Below are 23,431 nucleotides of genomic sequence, written 5' to 3' on the forward strand. Positions count from 1 at the left end.
ATCCAACTCCAAACTGACGCAGAGTCAGACCAGCTATGGATTCTCAGGGGAGACTTGTTTTCTTCATTCATAACATGAGCCAAGGCAGTTTGCTTCTCCCTTTGCGTGTGTGGATCTTGTTGTCATTGTTGTAGGTACTTGCTCTGAAGGTGGAGCCCTTTGAGGAACCTGGTTTGAAGGGCTCGCTTTTAACTCCCTCTCTCTCAGGTAGTCAGGGCCCCAGCATCCTAATACCTCTGGTCTTTCAACATCCACTTCTGTCTCCAGGATTTCTCTTACTTTCTTATAAGCTCAGTGTGTGCTGCCCATGTACTCGTTCTGTGCTGCCCTGCATTGCTAGGTGGTGTGTGGAATGGGAGCAGGGTCTTAAGTCACCAGCATAGTGCCAAGAATGAGGTCTTTAGATTAATGTTGCGGTGGGAGAGGGGGTACTAGAGAAGTTCACAAATAAAGCTTTCTGTTTTCTTGGTGAACTGGGGATGAGATTCCCTGCCATGTGATGGGAGAGGGGTGGGTCTGAAGTCTCCAGGTGACCGCGACAGTTAGTAACAACTGTGGGAGAGAAGCATAGCCAGAAGTCACCTCAAGGAGGGGTCAGCAGTGATCAACTTAGGCCCCAACCTAAGTTGATTAGTAAGGTTTCAGAGTTCCACGATTGAAAATGGTAGTTAGAAACTGTCATTTAATGAAAGCCCCCTCTCCAGTCTATTCAGAAGTAAAATCATTTCTCTATGTGTCCGAGGGGACATGGGCTATGCTCCACGACCCATGTGTGCCCCCAGTGGGCTGGGAAGAAAGCAACACTCCCTCGAATATGAAATCCTGCAGCACCTTCTGAATGAATGAGCTGAGGGCTCATTTCATCAGGTTTCACTTTTCTGGCACCTTCCCTCTCTTCTGTTCATGATTCTTGCTCTGCTGTTTCTTGAATACATTGTATTTCAAAGAAACCCCTCTTTAAGCATGATTTAGCCAGGTGTTACGGTGGGGAAATCAAGAATGCTGCTTTGCCAAATAAGTCGTGTCCCTCTTGGGTTTTCAGTTCCTGCGATGATAACGTCCTATCCAAACACGACCCTGGCCACTCAGGGTCAGAAGAAAGAAATGAGTTGTGCAGCCCATGGTGAGAAACCCATCATAGTCCGCTGGGAGAAGGAAGACCGGATCATTAACCCTGAGATGGCCCGTTACCTCGTGTCCACCAAGGAGGTGGGAGAGGAGGTGATCTCTACTCTGCAGGTAAAACACGGGGAACACAACAGATCAGAATCTAACTTCATTGGCAGGATAATCCTGCCCTTTCACCTAAGTGGGTGCATGTGGGTGATAAACAGCAAATAATCTTTCAGGACTTATTTATGACGCACCATTTCTCTCCCTCTCCTTACAGCGACATTACTGAGTCACCTACAAAAATAGTGCTTGATCTTAAGTGTTAGGAAGAATAAAATGATGACAGGCATGCCAGGGAACCCAACTGTAATAAAAAAAAAAATGGGAGAAATCGAGTCTCTTAATGACAGATAATCCTGGAGAAATGACCTCCTATGCTGTGCACCTGTTTTAACATCCTGCAGAAACAGAAATTAGATAGGCTTTATAAGGAAACATGTTTTGCTTTTTTGGGAAAAATCCAATATAAAACCTTCTGTCCTTCATAGAGGATCACAAAAGCTAGCAAAAAGTATTATAGTCCCTTATATTTTTTTAGTACTGTTGGTAATTAACTGAGTGGTGTTTTTAGTAGGGGGAGAAGTGACGCTGTAGCGTCACATCTGGGAAAAAAGAAAGCCCTGTGTTTGACACGCTGAGATTGAGTCATGCGCAGGTCCAATCCTGGGGTCCTTCTAGAGAGAACTCTAATGAGGGTCCTGCAGGACCAAGCATTTACTGCAGGATTTATAGATCTGCTTCTCCGGGCACTAAAGGCACACCACGAGAAAAATAAATGCATATGTGGAATATACATCCACCTGACCATGGCATCCTACATAAATGACACATCCAATTTAATGAGCTGGAAGCTAGCATTGACGAGGTACATTGAACCTGTCCATCTACACCATCACAAGTGCAAGGAGATAATTTGCTCTCAGGGGCGTGTGTGTGTGTGTGTGTGTGTGCGCAGGAGCGCATGTTGGGGATGCAGGAAGGGTGGGAGTGGAGAGATTTTTACAGCCAAAAGCCGTTTTAGTTGTCCTCACTCCATGCTACTGGATAAGATGGATTTCTTTCTGCTTTACACATAGATTTTGCCAACTGTTAGAGAAGACTCTGGCTTCTTCTCCTGTCATGCTATCAATTCTTATGGGGAGGACCGTGGAATAATTCAGCTCACAGTGCAAGGTAGGAAGGAGACCAAACTGGGGGAAAACATTGCTTTTAGGACAGTAAGTGTATGCCCAGGCTCGGACCTCTGTGGTGGGCTCAGCTTTCTATGTAACACCTCCTGACTCCCAGAAAATCTTGAATATGTTCAAAGTTGGTGTTAAAACAGTATTTTGCAGTACCCATGACTGTGTCACAGTGCAGCCCCAAAACACAGGGAACAGAGTCCTGAAAGGAATTGGGCCAGATGACCCCGTAGTCCCATTGAAGGCACCGAGTGCAGGAGTGCACCTGCTTAGCCGAATGGTGGGAATCCTTGTGCTAGGCGATCCGAAGGAGAAGGAAAGTTTAACATTGGAAGCCAAAATATTTTTTGAGTTCTGGATTCCAAACCAGAAGAGTGACATTTAATCCACATCCCGCTTTGGCCCAGCCGTGCCATAAAAGCCTGCCAGATAGCCCTGCTGCAAACACCGGGCAGTTTGGGAAAGTGGAATTTCTCCTCCCCGAAATGGGATTAGGGAAAAAATGTTTCCTGGTAAACAGGTCAGCCACCGTCGAAGGCTGACAAAGCTTTTCTGAGCCGAACTCAGCATGTCCACCGTGTCTTCTGTCTGAGCCATGTTTGAACTAAGCCCAGGTTTTCCTGTCGATTGCGCAGAGCCCCCAGACCCTCCCGAAATTGAGATCAAAGACGTGAAAGCACGCACAATCACCCTCAGGTGGACCATGGGGTTTGACGGCAACAGCCCCATTACGGGCTACGATATTGAATGCAAAAATAAATCAGGTAAGTCCTTTATTTCCTCCAGCTTTATTTCTACTTCAAAAAGCCCTTTTCTTGTTCTCCTCAGTTATTCGTGATTACCTGTACGAATAAACCCCGACTCAAGGAAACTCGGAGGGGGGTTCTTTTTACCAGTTTGTCTTTTCTTGCTCAGAGCACACCGCGTCTCCTTTGCGGGGTGGGGTCTGTGTGCAGGGGCCCGGCTCCGCCTCAGCCCTCCCTTCTTTCCCTCTGGACCCCAGGCTTGCTTCCCACCTGCCACCCTGGCGTCCTTGCCGCAGACCAGCAAGCGGCGTGTTATGTTTTCTGCCCCGCCCCCACCCCCTGCTGTCCTTCAGGTCCCATTTGCTCAGCCGGGGGGCTGCTCTAGACAGGGACTTCTGACTAGAGCCTGGGCGTCGGCTGAGCTCGGAGTCTGTAGGCCCAGTTTGTGCAGAGACGGGAGAGCTGCTCCATGTGGAGATGGGCACTGATCCTGCAGGGAGGTTCCGGAGGAGCCGCAGGGACAGTCCAGGGGCACTTGCCTCTGCTCGGCGCATCACCTGTTTCCCTGGGGCCAGAGGGGCCATAAATAAAACAGACTCGGGGGTCAGGACCACAACAGGTGTGTCTGTTCTTCCCCTTAAAGTGCCGGTGCCAGCGTCACTTGGAACTCCAGGATCCATCAGGCCGAGGGTAGAAGGCCACCAGCGTGGCCTCTGTTCAGGACTTGGTGTCTCATGAAAGAGAGGAGGACGCAGAGCAGCACCAGCATGTGTAGGGTTAACAGACCTCCCACGTAGCCTTATTTTGCACTTTCTGGGCACCGTACTTGACTTTGGTTCCCCGGTGGTGACCTACTCAGTATATTTGGGCGGAGGCGGTAGTGAGAAGGAAGCTCAGGCAGCTGGAGGCAGGCCCTGAGTGAGGGAGGTGTCAGGACCAGCATGCAAGGGAAGAGACAGGGAGTGGCAGGGGCTGGACGGCCGGCCGAGGGGGCAGTGTCCCAGCAGCGTGTGTGAACCTGCTTCACCCCCGGAACAGTGGTTTTAGCAAGAGCACTTGAGCCTTGCAGAATGCAGCTGCATTTGGAATGCACAGAGGAGCGGCTCGTTTGCCCAGAGTCACGATGGAGTCCCAGCAGTGAGGCCACACAGCCTCGGGGCCTGCAGGAGCTCAGAGAGCGGAGCGCAGGGGCGGTCAGTGGCACGGTCACCGGGGAGTGGGCAGCCAGCGCGGGGCGGAGGCGGGGGACGCAGTGACGGTGAGCTAGTGAAGACAGTGCTGGCCTAAACGGGACTCTGCGGGAGCTTCCCCGGGGCCAAAGGGAAGAGAGGACACCTGCCTTTGTTGTAGAGACGCAGGTCAGGAAGGAGCCAAGGAATTGCAAGTTCTGAGACACTCATCTTGAAGTCAAGGAAACACTTCTTAGGTGAGGCAAGCAGGTTCTAGCAGGGAATGGCCGGGACACTGACCGTAACATGGAGAACTCCAGAGACAGGCAGACGCACATCGTGGGGACAGTCCACAGAGTCCCAGGGCGGGGAGGCCCCCACCGGTCTCTCTGGCTGAGCATAACTGCAGGGTGACGGGCTTCTGTGCTCTTGGCAAGGGTGCCTGGGGGGTCTCTTGGGGGAGCGGTTCAGTGCCTCCCTGTCTTCGGGGGAATCGGTCGTTTCCAGGTGCTGGTTCCACAACCAGCCCTGTCTCCGGCCATCTGTGTGCCTTCACTGGCCCCTTGCTCTCAGCATTCCCCGCTGTGAAATGGGACACCACAGCATCTCCCTGGGACAGGAGTCCCTCAAAGGCCACAGGCTGCCCTTTGGCAAGACCACCCCCTTCCCTGGACCACGCGGTTCCCATGCTTACTCCCACCTGCTTCTTAGACCCCACCTCTCATGTCACCTCCACAAGGGCGCATTCCTGCCCACACCCGAGGCCAGGCCTCCCGTCACGTGCTCCTACAGCATCCTCTCCTTTCTTTCCTGGCTGGGCTGTCACAGGCGATCATATAGTTGTTTCTGTGATTATGTTTTTTTTTTTTTCCAAATTTATCAACATTTCCTTTTATTGCATCTGGATTTTGAGTCAAGTTAGAAAAGCTGTTCTCTACAGTTGGGCTATGAAAGAATCCACCCTGATTTCTACTTGTATGGTTTCTTTCTCTCGCTCCTACATTCAGATCTCTGATCCATTTGAACTTGATTCTTGTGTATTCTGGGAGATACGGGTCCAGTTTGATCTTTTCCCAGATGGAAATCTTGCTGCCCCAACGTGACTTATTAAAAAGCCCACCTTTCCCCAGTGGTTTCAGATGCCAACTTTGTCACCAGCTGGCTTTCCTTGTGCTCCTCCATCATTTCTGGACTTTCTAGTCTATTCCATCGTTTTATCAGTCTATGACTGCGTCAGCACCACACTGCGCTAATCGTGGAGGCTTCTTCTCATGTTCTAACTTCTCGCAGGGCTAGTCCGCCCTTCTGACTGCCTTTTGACGTTTTCTTAGCTTTCCATATGTGACCCTTAGGATCAACTGGTCTAGCTCCATAAAAACATTTTTGGCATTTTTTTATTGGGATTGCATCAACTTTGCTAACTAACTTAGGGAGAACTGACATTTTTATGATGCTGTCGTGGACTGAATTGTGTCCACCAAGAAGGTATGTCGAAGTTCTAACCACTGGTTCCGCAGAAGGGTACCGTCTTTGGGAATAGGGCCATTGCGGTTGTGACTGCGGATCCATGGGTCCTCTCCACTGGGCTGCAAGTTCCTGTGCCATGAGGCCTAGTTTTCCCCCAACCCATTCCTCCAACATCTAGCACAGCCCAGCACACTGGGGGCCCTCAGTGCATACTTGGTGAATACTCTTTAACAAGCGAGTGGCTTTAAAGCATCTCCCCAGTGTCTGGCACATAGCCAACGTCTTCTAAATGGTGGCTTAGAGTATCAGTCTGGCATGCACACATGCTTCTAAATCAAATGCCCCTAAAACCGTCTGTGCCCTCCACTTGAGAATCCTCAGCACCCCAGCACTCCATGAAACTTCCCCAGAGGCAGGAACTCTGGTGTCTAGTGTCATATGCTCCTGGATCCCAGCACTCAGCACAATGCCTGCCACGTGAGGAGCACTCAGAAAATACTTGGGGCATTTAATTTACCTGCGATCCAAATCTAAGAATCATCTTCACAGCACTTCCAAATTCTAAATTGATCAGGTTCTACATAACCCACATCGGAGAGCTCCTTATCTATGATCTGGCTGCAGTCAGAACCCATCCATGCTTCACACTGTCCTTCCACTGCACACAGGGCCGGGGCTGAGAGGTTCACACAGCCCTGGAGCGAGTCTAACCCAGTCTGAGTTAGAATCCGTTCCAGGAGAGTCACTGGGGAAGAGCCCATGGGACAGGTGGGTCCGACTCCATGACCTCACGTCACCAGCAGGGCCCTCCTGACCCTCCACTGCGTTCAGTTTGAAAGGCCTGGGCGGCAGGCGGTAATGGTATTCACTGCCATAAAAATCACATTAGTCTTTTCATGTATTAGTTTCTTCCTCGATAAGTTTTGGGTATATAAAAAGGACAACTATAATTTAAGCTAATGCAACTTATAGGCTGAGTACATAGAAAACTGATCCTTGAAATCACAGCTTAAATGTCACTTCCTCCAGGAAGCCTTCCCTGATCACCCATTTTATAATGTGCCCCTTCCTCTATTCATATAGCATCCTGTCTGCCTTGGAACATTTAGTGGGCTTGTGGATGCTTACTGAATACCTGGATCCTCTACTGGGAAGATGTTTAACATCTGTCTCCCCTACTGGGAAGCTGTCCCTCTGAGGGTTCTTGTGACCCCTCAGGGCAGGGATGGTGTCTAAGGAGCCCTGTGCTACGACCCTGCATCCCCAACAGTGAGCAGTCCACATACGAGACTTTTCATAAACATTTGTGAACTTGTTGACTCTCATCCTCTGTGTCAAGCAATGAAATCATACCCAAGACACTTTCCTTTACTCTTCATTAATTTGCCAAGGACATAAGGTATTGCTGTACTTGGCATTTGTAACCGAGTGGGTCCCTGCAAGGGTCACTCGGTCTGTGCTTGAACAGCCCCAACAATGGAAACTCCCTAGCCCCAGGAAAGCAGTTCTGCCTTGGGCCAGCCATGACTGTCACAAGTTCTTACATTTCATGCACCGAAACAGACCTTCCTGAATCCAGTGGCCCTCTTCCCACCCCTAAACCCTGTGGTCAAATGAGACCCCTTGCAGGATTTGAAGACAGAGGACTCTCCTGCTTTCCTGTTTGCCAGGAAAAATAAAACATCCCAAGTCCCTTTACTTGTATCTCCTATGACCACCCCCTGACCCTCTCAATCCGGTCCTGCCCGCATCATCGACTTTGCCTTGTGTGGCGTGGCTTTGGCTGCCACGTGACTTGGTTCCTCGAGAGTACTGCTTCTCCCCTCGATGGACACAAAAACCCCTTCGCCGCCCAATCCCAGCATCTCACCCTGTGTGTGCCTCCAGCTCCTCAGGCGCTTTGCGGCATCCCCTTCTTCCCCTCTTTGGAAGGCAGCCTGCCTCGTGCCCACATCCCCCCTTTTGGCCCTGTCTCCTTCCGCACAGTGCCTCACAGATCGCCCAGGGGGCTCCAGTGCCTTGGGACCCGCTCTTGTCCTGGAACGTAACCATCCGGCCCAGGAAGCACACACTCTCTTATACAGCTAAGTGCCATCTTCCAGAGCCTTCTTTCTCGAGCCCCCCTTCCCCATCTCACCCTGAGAATATCTCCTCCATGGAGCAGAAGGGGCTTTTCCTGTGCCCTGTGTCTCCCTTCTAGTAACCAGTGCAATAGGAGTGGTCCTTCCCCGAGCTGCCTCATAATTTTTAAACATTTAGAATCATTTTGTCTCCGGAACATCCTTCTGGTCACCCTCACTCCTCCTGGTCTTTGGCTTCTAACACTTCTTCAGATCAAATTTTCCCTTCTTATGTTTGTCCTTGGTGATCTGCCATCCCCCTGATTCGGGATGTCAGACCCCCAAGTGGGGGTCCCCAGTGAGCACCCAGTACAAGCACCCTGGTCCCTGTGGGCTCCCTCAGTCCTTTCCCACGGGATTGTTGGGTATCTCAGAGGCAGGAATGTGAGTCTGAACTTCCCTCATCCTCTTCCGGCACCGGTCTCTCCGGGGCATGTCAGGGAACCCTGCCCACTGGTTCAGGGAACGCCCCTGACATCTCCTTTCTAAACCAGGGTCCAAGTCTGCTCTTGCACAGCTCTCCCCACTTCCGTCCCCACATACTCACAGGGGTTACAGTAATTCTGTTCCCCTCCCGTGCACTTGACTAAACTCCTGGTCAGTAAGCCAAGTCAAGCCCGTGTCAGTCGGCCTCCCAACATATGAGACGTTCAGCAGATGTCTGGAAAATTGAAATCCAGTCTCATTAGGCGTCCTGCAAGGACTATGTGGAGGTCACATGCTACCAGAAAATGACCTTGAGCTTTAGGGTAACACAGGTGAGGTCAAACCCCGGCTGCACGTCATGCCAGCCATGTAACAGGCCTTCGTTTATTGACCTTCACGAGGAAAATAAAAATCCCTACCTCACCAGGATGTTGTAATAATTCATTCAGATAGAGCGCTCCAAACTCTAGCTCTGCATCGGAATGACCCAGAGAGAGGCTTTGTGAAGCGCGGTTTTCTGGGCACCATTACGAAGTGATTCTGATTCAGCGGGTCTGAAAGCACGGGTGTCACAAAACTCGGAGGTGTTTCCAACGTGCCCACGCATTTGGGGACCGCAGGAGTCACGTTTATAAAATGCCTAGCAAGGGCCAGGGGAGCAGATGCAACCCCGCAAACTCATTGTCTGCCCTGCTCTGGGAGCCGAACTCCACCGGCTACGACATGCAGATTTTTTTCCCCCTCTGAGCTCCCCTTGGGTTCGCCCGGTGGCAAGCACAAAGAATGATTCAGACAAGGATCCTGGCAGCGACTGTGTTCTGTCAGGGGCCCCTCTTCTGCGGTCCCAGCCCTGTCTGGACTCCGGCAATGCTGCCCCTTCCCGTTGGCCCTCCTGACCCCAGAGGGAGTAGCTCCGCACTCTTGCTAGGTGCTGGGAATCTCTAGCCCAGCCCACACCTTGGTAAATAGTCCCCTTGTGAAGGATTTTCCAGTGTGAACTATAAGCCCTCCTTGACACTGTATTTGTTCTCTGCATCCGGAAAGCACTGTCCCCCTCCTCCACAGGGCAAGGACACCTGTGATACATTCCCCCGACAATTTCATTTCTTGCCCTTCCTGTTCATGCCCTTCCCAGCACTCTCCGTGCATCCTCCAGCTCTTGGATTCCCAAGCATGCATTTCTGTTTGGGACTTACTCCCAAGTTTCTTTATTTTGTCTGTGGTATGCCCTTCCCAGTTGTACTTGCATTTCAATCTGCATTTCCATCCTCCCAAGTGTCAAGATCGCTCTGTGATTGTTCATAGTGCCCAGTGTTACATTTTCCAGCACACTTTGCTAATGATCCACGTCCTGCCTGTCTGCACATCAGCATCTGTGATCAGAAACAGTATTTGCGATCCCCATCCTCTTTTCTTCTGGGTAGTCACCTCCTTGTTTTATTCCTCCTTTGATGCCGTATCATTTGCCAGAAGGTGTCTGGGGATTTAAGTAGACTTTCTTCTCCTTCTCCATTCAGTTACTTTCAAATCCTCCAGGATAAAGCATTCTTTCTCATCTTCTTGATCTTTAGCTCAAAATCCTTCCTGTGTTGTTCTGAACCTTATTCTAATAATCATGATCATTGACATCATCCCTTTTTATCAAAGTGCAATAACTGCAGGAAAGAAGCTAAAAACACCACCCCTTCTTCAAGCACCTTGCACGTCCTGCCCTTTACCCCTTGCCTTGGCCACGCCCCCGTGGGCTCTTCATGAGTTGATTGGCAGGAGGAGGAGGCGGTCAGTGGACATTACTACACCTCCTCGGGCCTCTTTCTGTCTCCCAGACACAACCTCGGTGAAGATGGCCATGTCTTCATGGACCTGGCAGTTCCAGAAACCTCCCTGTGGCCCGGGGCAGAGCCATCAACCACTACAAGTACCTACTGGTTAGCCGCTTCTCTGCACTTACAGAGCCCGAGGTTCCTCTCTTGTCCTAGATGTCTTCTCCAGAAGGTTTGGCTTTCTCCTTTTGGGACAGGGTCCATATTTATGTGTCAGTCCACTGGTCCTAAATCCCCCCCACTTCGGGGTCCTCTGTCGGATCACCTTCTTCTCCTCTTCTACTGTGTGATTTTTTTTGTAGCATCTTCTTTTTCTATGTCAGTGTTTATCCACCTTCAATCTTCTTGACTCAAGTGATACTTTTCCTTTTAGGTGGAAGAGTCATTGTCAGTCTTTATTATGCTCTCTTCCCCGGTTAGTTACAGCATTCCAAGGCAGCCTGGAAGAGACACATTTTTGTACAAGTCCAGAAGACCTCTTAATATTTATGGCTACCTGTAGGCAGACCAGCCCTCTGAACTTCCATGCTCATCATGAACGTGGAAGGGGAAATGAACCCTCCCCAGGGCTCAGAGGTCTGTATGTTTGCCCTTTACGTATTCATCTGTTAAACATGCATTTAGGATGCGTCATCGGCTTGCATCAGGCACTGTGCAAACACCGGGACGTGGCAGGACGTGGCAAGCATGGTGTCTGCTGCCACGGAGCTCAGAATCCAGCAGGGAACACAGAACCTCAGTGAGGTTCCTATAGGGGTGGTGGGGGCCCCCCAAGAGGACACCGGGGACTGTGGGGCTGTATAAGCCCCATCTCTGTGCACCACCTTAGGTTCTTGTTCTCCCACAACTGACAGCATCTCTTGACCCCTCAACCCCGATTAGCAACCACCCAAACTCTTTCTGAAAGGAGAACCATTTACTCCTCATTGGTCAAAGCCCCAAACCCAGCAGGTACAAATTGTCACGTATTCAATGATAACTCTTCCCATGAGGCCTGTGCTCTTGTGAAAATTAGCCGTGGTTGAAAATATTTCCCACAAGAAAGTATTTGAGACTAAATGTTTATGCTGGAGACTGAGATTAGTTTTTACGTAAGTATTTCATGTTGACTGCTGTGCTTCTAGAACAGGAAGGATCTGACATGGCTAGGGTTTTGCTGGTTTTCAAATACCTTTTAGACCCAGAGTTTTTGTTTTGTTTTGTTTTGTTTTTTGTGGGTGGGGGGCAGTGTCCAAACCATAATTCCTTTTACTGTCTCATACAATGAGTGCCTTGATGTGGCTGTTTCCCAATTCACTGACGCGCGCGCCTTCCTCCTTGATACCCGCCAATGCCTCAGACGTCCCCCCAGACCTTAGCTGCCACAGCCCTTGTCCCCCTTAACGTGGGTAATGAGTGTGCAGTGTCCCCCTCTGATGGCCAACCCGCCAGCACACTGGGAGCATTGCTTTGAGAATTCTCTCTGAGTTGTAACTATTCTTTCCTTCTTCCTTCCTGTGTGTGTGCGCGTGCGTGCGTGTGCATGTTTAATTCCTACTTGTGAACTTTCAGAGGCAGAGAAAAAAAACTCACGTCTCTATCTCTTCTTTTTTGAAAAACAAAACCCAAAAGACTCCTGGGATTCTGCTCAGAGAACCAAAGATGTTTCCCCTCAGCTGAACTCGGCCACCATCATTGATATCCACCCTTCCTCCACCTACAGCATCCGCATGTACGCCAAGAACCGGATTGGCAAGAGCGAGCCCAGCAACGAGCTCTCCATCACCGCGGATGAGGCAGGTGCGTGTGAGCGGGCGAGGCCCATGTCCCGGAGCCCCGGAGCTGGCCCCCCGGGGCTCACAAGGCTAACACAGAATCAGGCCGTGGGCTGCGCCTGGTGGAGGCCTTTTGAAGAGTGCCCTCCATAGCGCCACACCCTGTTAGAGACGCAGACAGCGCTCTGCCTCCTACTTTGAAGGCACTGTTCTTCCAACTTCGTTCAGGGTTCTCATATGCAAGAATTAAAACACAGACATAGGAGACTACCAGTCTGGTGATATTTTAAAGAGCTGGGCCATTTTTACATTTCCTCTGTTTGGATCATGGAATCCGGGTTGACAGGAGAACCATGAGTGTATGTCTTGCCCAAGGCCCTATGCAATCCAGGTGTGAGTGGATGGCTTAACTAGGAAATGGCAAGAATATTCTGTGTGTGAGGAGTTGGGGGGACAGTGGTAGACGATATTTTATTGACTAGAAATGTCAATATTTCTATAGTAAACTTTATTGTTCTTCCTATTCCAAAGAATTTCATATTCAGGGTTGAAAATTTAGAGGATAGAGATAAGCATTTTGAAGAAGGCCAAACCGCTTCCCTAATCCCACCACCTAGGGCTACCTGTGGGCGTGGTGCTATCACCTCCTGAATCGTTCATCACACATACGCACGTGTGCATTCTCCCTCCAACACTCGCACTTGGCTACCAGGGGTGAACTGACCAATTTGTGGGGGTCTGAGCCATTAGGCAGTGTCAGTGAAGGCTGGCTGTCAACCCACATCCTCAGCTGCCACTGAGGTGCTCTGGGGAAGGAAAGGTAAGGATCCAGGCCTGGCTCATCTCTTAGGAGCCCCAAACCTGGCTCTTCTTTCCCGGCCAGAAATCAGAGCTAATCAGCCACTACGTACCGCTGCAGTGAAACTGGAAATTTAGACTTGGATCCCTTCTTCCACACCAGGTTTAATGTGATCATCCCCGAATGAGTGAGAGTCCACGAGAGGTTTGTTTCAGCTTTCAGCTGGGGAATTAGGGTTGTTCTTGACTTCCTTCCCTCCACCCCCTTCTCTTCAACCCTCGTTAATGGCATTCCAAAAAGTCATCACTCTTATATACCCCTTAAGTACTTGCCTACAATCCATAATGATATCTTCCACCATCTATTTCACAAATCCTATATTATTAGACATGTCTGTTTTTTTCTGTTTTTTATTACTATAAATGCCACTGTGATGAACATCCTCTGCGGTCTGTCTTTTGCCACTTAAGATTATTCTTAGGTTCAATTCCAAGTAGTAGGATTGCTGGACCAAAACAAATACAAACATTTCACTCTTCTGCTATGTGTAGTCAATACCATCCACAAGGAAGTGGGTTGAAATAGACAGTTCTTCCCGCACTGGGGATGAGCACTTCATTCTCCACCTGGGAACACATTGGTCCTTGAAAATTGTTTTTACGGGCGGGTGATAGGATAGCTTTATTCATGGGTGTCTGAGGATGAGCCATTTCTATTGCTTAGAACCTCTATGTGATTTCTCATCTGCAAAATGGACATAATGATGCCTTTCTCCTCCTCGCCACAAACATACTGGATAATTGGGGGAAAGAAATGCAAGCTCTCAGAGTACTTTGTATTTCTCAGAAACAAGTGAGAAATGAGTGTCAACTTGCTCCTGCAGAAATAGAATCGTATTTAAATATTTAAACAGCCCACGAACTTCCTGGAATTTCATCACGTTGTATATTTAGGGAGGAGACGCTGCCCCCCAAATGTAATCTTGGACTCACTCCTCAAGCTTCTCCTCCTTCTTAACCCTTGCTCTGACTGCGCTCCATCTGGACATCCTTCTCAAGAGAACTGTATTTTCCGGCGGTGACTCTGGTGGCTGCCTTCCAGATTGCCACCATGAACCCTGCCGGGTAGCCTTTTCTCGGGCTCTCGGTGGCCCCTGCTGCGGCTGACAGCTGCCATGGCAGCGTCGCTCCCCAGCCTGGAGGCCAGGTGAAGAGCCACTCCCAGCCCCTGTGGCGCCGCTCCCTGGCCTTTCTGCAGACACCTTCTTGACTTCCAGGGCTGGCCTCTGGGATTCGACCTGCGCGCGGGCTGCTGGTGGCCCCACAGAGCCTCTCTGATTCACTCTTCAGACGAGCTAGGGGAAAATGCAAGGAGGGGAGCAGCTAGAGCAAAGCGGAGCTCCAAAACAGGATTTGTCTTTGTCTTGGTGCATTGGTTTTGTGGCTGACGTGAAGAAATCAGGTTTTCTTACTTGTGACTCACGGAGAAGGTAGGGCAACTGTCCTGGCCAAGGATCCCCTCATCAGAATTGCCTGCAGTGGCCATGGATTGCTACTAACGCTCCCCAGCAGGGATACCCAACGACACATCTTTGGGGAGCTACTGTCATCTCAAGGTGACCTTTTCCCATCCTTATTGCCCACTTTCCTTAAGGCCGTCTCTCAAGCAGACTATCTCTCTCTCAGATGGAAGCTCCTGGAAGCTGTAGACCCACTCATTTTTATGGTAATACAGTGCCCAAGTCTCAGGCATGGGGGACATCTCTCAGTACCCAGCTGAAAATGTGTCTGTGAGGTGGTTAGGTCTGGGTCTTCCCCGACCCCCTCTGCTTTGAAGCTGCACTTGACTTCCTGTGGCCCCTTCCCGCCCCCTGTCCTCTGCATGTGTGCTGTGCCCTCTGTCTGGAGGGTCTCCCTGGATGACATTAGTGCCTCCTCCCCCACCGCTAAGTAGGAATCCTTCTGACAATGGCCTTTGAGGCATGTCATCCTTTCTGCACGGACCTCAGGGTCCTGAGTGAGGCTGTGGCCCCCCCAACATGAGGGGGACAGGCTGCTCCTGTTTCCTTCCTCGTGTGTGTCCGGCACAAGGCAGACCTTTCATGGAAATCTCATGTGGGAGGAATCTTCATAAAGATGCCTCACTGGATTGTGTTAGAAGGGTGTGACAGTGATGGGGGGTGTGTGTGTGTGTGTGTGTGTAGAATGTATTTGCACTGAAATTTTGAAGGGTCTCATAAAGAAAGAAAAGTAGAGGAAGGCAAAAGGGAAGGGCTTTGGAAGGTGGAGGAAGAAGAAGGCACACCCCGCCGGAGCTCTAAGCCTGCAGGAATCATCGGGGCCAGTAGCCGGAGATTCCCAGCCCCGTCCCAGTGGGCTGGGGCTGTCCCGGGTCACAAACTGCAGCCCACAGCACAGCAGGCCTGAGCATCTGTTTGGCTTGGGTCTGCCCTACTGTAGTGCAAATCATTCAATTTAGGCGCCAGTTTTTGAAATTGGGAAAATTCAGATCAAAATCCAAATTTTGAGTTCCTCCTGAGTGCCTGCTTGGCACCCATCAGCTGGAGCCAAGTACACAGAGGTTAGCTTGAGGCTGGCCGTAGCTCCCCTCAATTAATCATCATCCCACCCTTCTTTCATTTAAGAGTTCAGCAAATTCCAGCCCATGGGCCAAATCCCCCCTACAACCCTCAAGCAAAGAATAGGGTTTACATTTTAAAAAGAAGACTATGTAACAGAGATCTCCCATAGCCTACAAAGCCTAAATATTCACTATTTGGCCCTTTACATGAAAATTTTACAGATCCCTAACTTAGGTCTTGCCGTGGTGGGAATTTGGGTTTTGGATTCCTGTCATATTTCCCGTCCCAGAGCTTAGTGAAGAAGGAATCGTACCATCTGCACAGCATCCTTACCTAATGTTGGAAAACAACATTTTCCAATGCAACCACACCCAGGGCATTTTCGTGTGAAAGTGCACAGGGGTTTTACCATACACCCGATGCACTCGACGCGAAGCAGGGTTCTCACTGTCCAGCACTCTCCTCCCGACTCCCCTCAGCAGCCCCTAACCCCTCGAAGAGGAGCAGGTGAGGGAGGAAGTGGAGACACGGTCAGGAGTCCACGGGATTAGATCCTAACGGACCAGAAATGCACTGACTCGCCAGGTTCCTTCAACCCCCATCAGCATGTCACATCCACAGCTGACCCTCACCAAGACCAACTTCCCTATTAGCAGCTGTGCCCTGAAGGTCACATGTCGCCTAGCGCCTCGGCCCGGGTTTGGGATGGCTGATCCCTTCACTGTTTTCATTATGAATCTGCCCCTAGAACCTGGAAGTTTGGTTACACAGGAGCTCACTGAGAAACCACTGAATTTTTTCAGATGCATCCGAGAGTGGAAAGTCAGGATTACGGAAGGGTCACCACATGGAGTCGTTGGGTTTCCCTTGGATCCAGCGCTAAATTAACAGCCCTTTGTACCAGTCCTGATGACATTCCAGAGTAGCAGCTCCAGTCTAGAGGAAGCGTTGCCTCTGTGTGCTGAGCTGGGGGCGGAGGGGGAGAGGATGTGATGAGGGCTTACGGAATAAAAGGCATCCACATGTAACAGTAGATGTGAAGCGTGGTGCCCAGTAGGGCCCGGTGTGGCATCAACTGTGTTCCTCCAGGGGACGTCCAATGCACAGGGTCTGCCCCCCAGGAAGAACCAGGCACGCCCTGTGCCTGAGCCTTCAGCAATCTGCTTCCGTGGCCATCATTTTTCTCCAGCGTCCATTTAGAGACTTTGGAAATTAAACCAGAAAAATCACTGGATGCCTTGCCACTCCTCATTCATGCCCTATATACACTCACTGGCCAACCTAGAATGTTCTGGAATGTTTTGGAATGTTCCTCCCCCCCTCCCACAGCTCCTCAGCTGTTTGGTCAAATGGCATCTCTGTGAGTCCTACTCACTATTTAAAGTCCGACCCACGGCCCACTCTGGCACACTTGGCCCCCTCCCTCCCTCAACATTCTCCTTTGTAAAAATAGCATCACATCACCATCAACATAGCATATAATTTAAATAAAATTTAAATTAAATTTAATTTAATTTTAATAAAAAATAAAAAATAATGAAAATAAATGAAAAAATAAATAATAAAACATAGCATATAATTTACCAATTTATTTTGTTTAGATCTATTTTGGGTCCCTCCCACGAGGGCAGGAATAGTTGCCTGTTTGGTTCATTGCCATATCCCAACCACCAAGAACAGTGTTTGGCACATAATAAGTGTTAAATAAATAAAGAGCTTAAATTAATAAGCTACTTACTTGATAAATAGCTATTACATGAAGTCATCTTTTTCCCATCTAGGGGTCAACTGTTCTTTGTTCAATTTGATTTTTATCAAACATCGTCTTGGTCTCCTCTGCGTAGCCAAGAGCATCATTCTCACCCCTGCTGCCTCCAGCAGAGGTAAACGTGTCTGAGGAGCCCACTTTTCTACCCTAGTCCTTGCTGACTTTTGCACCGGCGCATAGGAAGCCCTCATTAAATCCGCCAATAAGGGAACCAGAGATAGAAATTTGGGAGTGATTCCCACAGAGATGGTTCAGCCAGGCTAAATGACTGATTTGGTGCCAAGACTCTGCATTAAGCCAGGAGATGGCTTCGTGGAGGAGAGGGTATTTCGAGGGGCAGAGGGGAGTGCTGAGGCTGGAGTCTTGTGTTCACCGATTGGAAGTGAGAGAGAGGACCATCCATGGAGACCATTCATTGAGAGTGACTGTCAGGGAAGCAGGAAACAGGAGAGGAGCAGGCTCAGGAGGTGAGGTGGGGATGCAGAGAGAGGGAAGCAAGAGCAGAGGTCTACGTGTCTGGCAGTTAGGAAAGGTCTGTCATCCCTGTGTCTTGAGCCAAAAAGAATTCATAAAAGTTGCCTTGCCTAGGAAGAGCATTAGGAACTGTACACACCATCTCCAATTATTACTGTTTCGTAGATCGAGCAGTTTGGGCTCCTGTAGAAATGCAGAGATTATTTATTTTGGAAAATCACATTCATTATTAATTCTTACCTCCTAGCCTTCTCCTCTTGCAAGAAAAAGCGAAATACTCTGGTTTAAAAACAGAAGAAGAAACTATGCTTTCTATAGATAGTATAGCTTCAGTTCAAGAACATGTAAATAAATTCTTAAATGTCAGATGTCAACACAGTTTTTAAAGCTTTGTTAAACAAGTGAGTACCTAATGGTTGATCTTGAATCCTTTCAGCTTTTGGGAATTCAGTCTGCCTTGGATTAAATTTTAGAGAAATTACAGAAATTGTCTGTTTGCCAGGAGATGAGGACCTGTGGAATGATTACAGCTCAGGAGCTATAAGGAAAGCATGAAATTTCTGGAAGCAGACTCTATATATATATAAAGTTTTTCCTATAATGCTTTAGAAAACTTAAGAGTGGAAAATTCAGTTCCCCAACAAACAAAAACGCTTCCTAATTATATTGGGCATGACTAATGTGTGAGTATAGATTGTATTCTTTTGGTGTTTGTCTTTGACATTGTTTCTATAACTTTATTTTTGAGAGAGAGGTCTGGACCAGATTGGAAAAACAAATTCTCCCCAATTCATGACTGCATCATTGACTTCAAGGTTTCTGGTAGAATCAAGACCATTTTGTAAATGCTATCCTCCTATCTTTGTTTTTAAGCCTGACTGTATCTCATCAAGGACGTGAAGGCTATGCTTATGAGCCACCCACCACCCCCCCCCCCCGCCCAGAATGATGCCCCCAAAGGTCACAAGCCAGACACACTCAAAGGATGCAGGGTGAGGTGCTGCCCCCATCTTACCTCTCATTCCTCACCAACAGGATCTTCTTTAAGTCTGATTTAGCACAATTAAATTAAAATAATCAAGCACCAGTATAGCTGTCAGACCTCAAAATCATTTTTTCAAGAAGGATTTTCGTGGATGAACCCCGTGCTTCTCGATGACCACAGAGTTTTCAGCTGAGAGAAATCTGCTACACGGGTTTTCACTGGAGCTCATATCAAAAGGCTCCTGCGTGAAGGGCATGACCCTGTGAGCAGAAATTAGGTACAGAGCTGTAAGAACGATGATGGCGGGTGGCTGGATGCCTGTCCCTCCTCGGTCCCTGCTCTGGAGTCGGCGTCGGTGCTAACGCGGGCTTCTCACGTGGGGAACCGTGGATAGACCCAAGAGGCTGCAGCACCTCCCACAGACCAGCGGTCCCCGTGCCCTGCCGGGTTGAGAGAGGTGTGCCCGCGTTTCAGTGTCTCACAATGCTTTACCCTTCAAGGCAGGGACTTGCTCCAGACCCAGATCGGGAGGCCGTGCAGCTCAGAGTGGGGGGAGGACAGCCTGGGGCAAAGGTGGCTCTGAGCAAGTGCCCAGCGCCACTTGTGATTGTGACGGTCCCCACGCTGAGGTGCGGGGAGACTGTGGGGGTCGCCCAGGCGTAGGCAGGCAATGCCCATGGAGGGAAATGAAAGCCCGAGGACAGAAGGTCAGATCTGCCCGGGGCAGGTGTGTTTGGGTTCCACTGAGATGTTGGCCACGGCTGGGACAGGGGGGTGGATCGGGGATGGGGGTGCAGAACAGAAGCATGCAGAGAGAGGCAGGACCCAGAACACAGGGAAGTTAGTATGATGAGTGAGTGGCTTGAAGGGTGCTCTGGGCCCATGTCCCCTTTAAAAGAGGTAACGTGGAAACCAGAATCAATGTTTAGGACCCAAATAAAAACTGGCACCAGCCACAGATGCAGGACTGGGGCAGGCTGTCCGGTGAGGCTGAGCACCTCAGTGGGGACAGCGGCAGACCAAGCACAGAGAGGAGACATGCAGAAGAGACGCCAGGCTGGCGGTAGCAGGACGGAACGAGGTGTGGAGAAGGAAGCAGATTGCAGACCTGACTCCTCCTCTTTCTCTCCCGGCCCTTGTAAACATTTCCAGTCCTGATATCTCCAATTCCCTTCAAGTTCATGTTTGTAAAACAGAATGAACCATCTTTTCCGGCAAACCGGCTTCCTCTCAGCATTCTCACTCTCTCCTGGTCCCACCAGCCCTGGCCTCTGGAGTCAGTCCCCGCCGCGCCCCCCCACCCCCGCGCCTTCTTGCTCATATATGGAGCCAGAGGGTCCTGTTGCCCCTCCCCCAGTAGAAGTTGGGCACCTGCTTCTTCCTGCCCAGCGCCAATGCTCACCCAGTCCACTTGCACACTCTGTCTGCACCTGTCGATGCCCTCATGAAGGCCCACACGCAAGCTTCCCCCCGTGTTATGTTCACATGCCAAGCTGGGGCTCCGTGTCCCTCTGTGCTGTGCAGGGCACACATTTCCATCGGCCACTACCATTCCCTGAGCCCTGTGTTCCTAAAGCCACGGCCCTCCTTCCTTCTCCCATTCTGATTTGCTGACTTTGTCTATGTTTTTATTTTATTTTAATTTTTTTTAAAGATTTTGTTTATTTATTTGCTAGAGAGAGGGAAAGAGAGCATGAGCCAGGGGAGTGAGGGGCAGAGTGAGAAGCAGACTCCCCACTGAGCAGGGAGCCCGATGCGGCACTCGATCCCAGGACCCTGAGATCATGACCTGAGCCAAAGGCAGACGCTTAACTGACTGAGCCACCCAGACGCCCCTGACCTTGCCTCTTATTATTTGCTAAGAAACACGCTTTATTTGCTAACAAAACACAATCAGGTTTGAACCTGCTTCCCTCAACCAGCAAGTCCACCAAAAGTTCCCCCATTGTTTCTTCCCTTCTCCCACCGCAGAGATGGTCACTCTGATGCCCCGGGACCCCACCACCTCCATTCCTGATAGTACCCTTGCATCTGTGCTCAGACATTGTTCCTTTAAGTGTACCTTTTCTTTTCATTATATGAATTTCCCCCTTTACCTCCCCTTGTGTCAAAAACCCAATGAAAATAATTATTATTGCTTGTATTTACCAAGTACATTATTTTCATAACAATCCTATGGCATGCATTTTATTGTCCTGTTCTATAAAGAAGGAAACTGAGACACAGAGAAGTTAAGTAACCACACAGCTACTAAGTGATAACAGCCAGAATTTGAACTCAGACAGAAAGCTTGAAACACCCATCAACTTAGCAACTCCATCCGGGTATTACTCAAAACTTCTTCTCCTGAACCAAGGAGAGCATGCTTCCCTTGACCTTGCCTCTCCCCTAATCTGACCTTTATCTTTACCCTTCCACCGACTTTCAAACCCTTCAAACCAGTTCACATTCCCTACTGCTGCTTCCTCATCTGCCCTTGTGCTCCTCCCCCTTCTGCAAACGGACATCTCCACGTCCACAGAAATGGTCCCTGTGCAGCTCAGATGGTAGAGCCGTCGATCCCACAGCATGTTTTCATCAGGAGGGGTCTCTCCCTCTGAGTCCTGAGTTTCCGGTTGCTTCTATTTCTTGGAAGATGCCTGAGTGTCCACCACGCTGTAGGCTGGTCTTTCTTGCAGTGCGTGCATCTGCTATTCTGGTAACGTGTCAACTCCTGGTGGACCAGAACGTGTCCCACCTCTTAGTTCTGCACTGCGTGCCTGGTGCTAGCATGTTTCTGATACCTAGTGATGGACTGGAACTGGAAGGTAATTGGAATCTCTACAAGCATTGGAAATAGGGTGGTGTGAGTTGCACGCTTTGGCTCTTTAACTTTGCTTCTGCCTTCGGAGGCAACGGCCCCTAGGTCATGAGAGTTTTGAACCAGAAAGTGTGAAAAACCAAAGCCATCAAAGGGACTCAGAAGCAGAAGAATCCTGATTTTTTTTTTTTTTGCCCCAATAGCTCTGCACCACCTGAGTGACCCCAATGCCATGTCCCTAAACATGACTTCCGAGGGAAAGAGAAGGGTCTTCGACAGGTGCCACAGGGTTTCATAAAAGCCATGTTGTCTTACAACTTCCTGTCCTACCTAGAAACTTGCTCAGACTTGAGGTTTATTAATCACGGTGTCAAAGGCGTGGTGAAGAGGAACACAAGGACAGTTCCTCAAGGTTCATTTTTCCTGGGAGCGAGTACACACCAGGTGAATTCAGCACCCAGCGACTCGGCCACATTGACAAGCTTCTCTGCGCTGCCAGGGGCCTGTCTCCTGGGCCTGTGTGTTGTGTAGGTGTCAGTCTGCTCTGGAACTCAGTTCTAATCGGCCCGTGGGTTTTGGTCTTTACAGCTCCTGACGGCCCACCTCAGGAAGTTCACCTGGAACCCCTGTCATCTCAGAGCATCAGGGTCACCTGGAAGGTAAACCAAGCAAACACTTGTATTCCTGGCACTTTGTTCGCGGGGTGAGCACCTCACGCATGTTACGTGTTAGGAAGCCGAGACGCTAACATTTTGTGAAACTTTGGTTTTGCAACGTTAGATTAAAAGCCCTTTTCTTAACATCCAATATGTGTATCCACATTTTGAATACTTTTGCACAGAGAGTGGAGTTGTTATGTCTTGTTTTCATTCTTTGAATTTGACTGGGTCCTAAGAGCTTGTTTCCACACAAATAGGGGAACAGATGTGCCCGGCACTTCTAACTTGAGTCCAGGGGAAGCTTTTTCTAAGTGCTTTTCCAAAGTGGCAAATCCGAGTATGGCGGATAGTCCACGGAGCTGGCAGAAGGGACCGTCGCCCTCACTGTGCCACCAGCTAGTGGCGTCCTTGAGAACGCCCTTCGCTTCCTCCTCAGCGAGGTGGCCTGTGGAGCCAGCTGCCGTCCAAGGCAGTGGAGCCCACACGTGGCTGCAGATGTGGACTGGCCGCTGGCCGGATGAGGGCTTGCGGCCGGTCACTGGGAGAGACGCCCTGAGCTGCAGAGCAAACAACTACACACGCAGCACGGTTTCGTCTGGCCGCCATGTTTTTCATAGCAAAGGCGTTGCTGAAGGAAGCAGCGTTGGCTTACGGCCGCCATGTTTTTCATAGCAAAGGCGTTGCTGAAGGAAGCAGCGTTGGCTTACGAGCTGGAGCAAGCTGGTCATGAGGGGCGTGTGAGGTGCCACCGCCCCAGGGTTCTTGACGTCACTAACTTGGGGGGGAAACTGTCCTGGGAATTCATCATCCCTGGATGCGCTCCTGCAGGTGATGACTGTAGACTCTACCTCGAGTGCTCTTGTTGGGTCCAAACTTGTGTGAGTTGCACTGGCTCTTCCAGGTCTGAGGCTCCCTCTCCTCTGCTCTCACCCTTTCCACCTGCGTTCGCACTCAGGGCAGAGGCCAAGCCAACAACCACAGCGGGGTCCTCAAGTGGCAGGCCCCTAAAACCATTGACGACCTAACGCATCACGCCTCTTGTTGATGTTTTCCTCCTGGTACCAGCTCTTTCGTAAAGGGAGCTGCATCTATAACAAAAAAGGCTCCCGGTTGTCAGGGTGGCGACCCTCTTCAGTGCCCATGCCACAGCCCCTTCGTGCGAGCTCTCGTAGCCCAGCCAGTGGTTGGCTCCGGCGGGCAGCAGGTGGGGACTGCTCAGCCGCACAGCCAGCACAGGCCGGGCAGTGTGGGAAGGGCTGGCGTTCCTCTCCATGAGCATGTCCACCAGCAGCGAGCATCACACGCTCTACAGTCAAAGGCGCTCAGCAAGCCATAACCCCGTAGCATCCCGGCCGTTCTGCAGACGGAATGCTGACTCACTCGGTCTCAAATTAAAGGCTCTGTGAGGCTTCATCCGCGGGCTCCGCACAGCCTCACGCTTTGCCACTGAGAAAGGTCAGCTGTTCCTGTGGCCCCTAAAGCTTTCTGGGTCCTGCCTGAGAAAGG

The 23,431-nt window shown here is 50.1% G+C and overlaps 1 protein-coding gene across 3 annotated transcripts in view; it reads left to right on the top strand.

Moving 5' to 3' along the window:
- The window catches only part of DSCAM (DS cell adhesion molecule), a 784,307-nt gene that overhangs the window by 649,251 nt on the left and 111,625 nt on the right, over nt 1–23,431 (top strand). For all 3 annotated transcript variants that reach the window (XM_078071697.1, XM_078071718.1, XM_078071731.1), the window contains 5 exons: nt 1,043–1,239; nt 2,250–2,346; nt 2,990–3,118; nt 11,717–11,884; nt 21,855–21,925. In XM_078071697.1, coding sequence (XP_077927823.1) covers nt 1,043–1,239; nt 2,250–2,346; nt 2,990–3,118; nt 11,717–11,884; nt 21,855–21,925 — 662 coding nt within the window. The remainder of the gene's footprint in view (nt 1–1,042; nt 1,240–2,249; nt 2,347–2,989; nt 3,119–11,716; nt 11,885–21,854; nt 21,926–23,431) is intronic.

Source organism: Halichoerus grypus, chromosome 1 (genome assembly GCF_964656455.1).
Source record: "Halichoerus grypus chromosome 1, mHalGry1.hap1.1, whole genome shotgun sequence".
NCBI classification, from domain to species: domain Eukaryota; kingdom Metazoa; phylum Chordata; class Mammalia; order Carnivora; family Phocidae; genus Halichoerus; species Halichoerus grypus.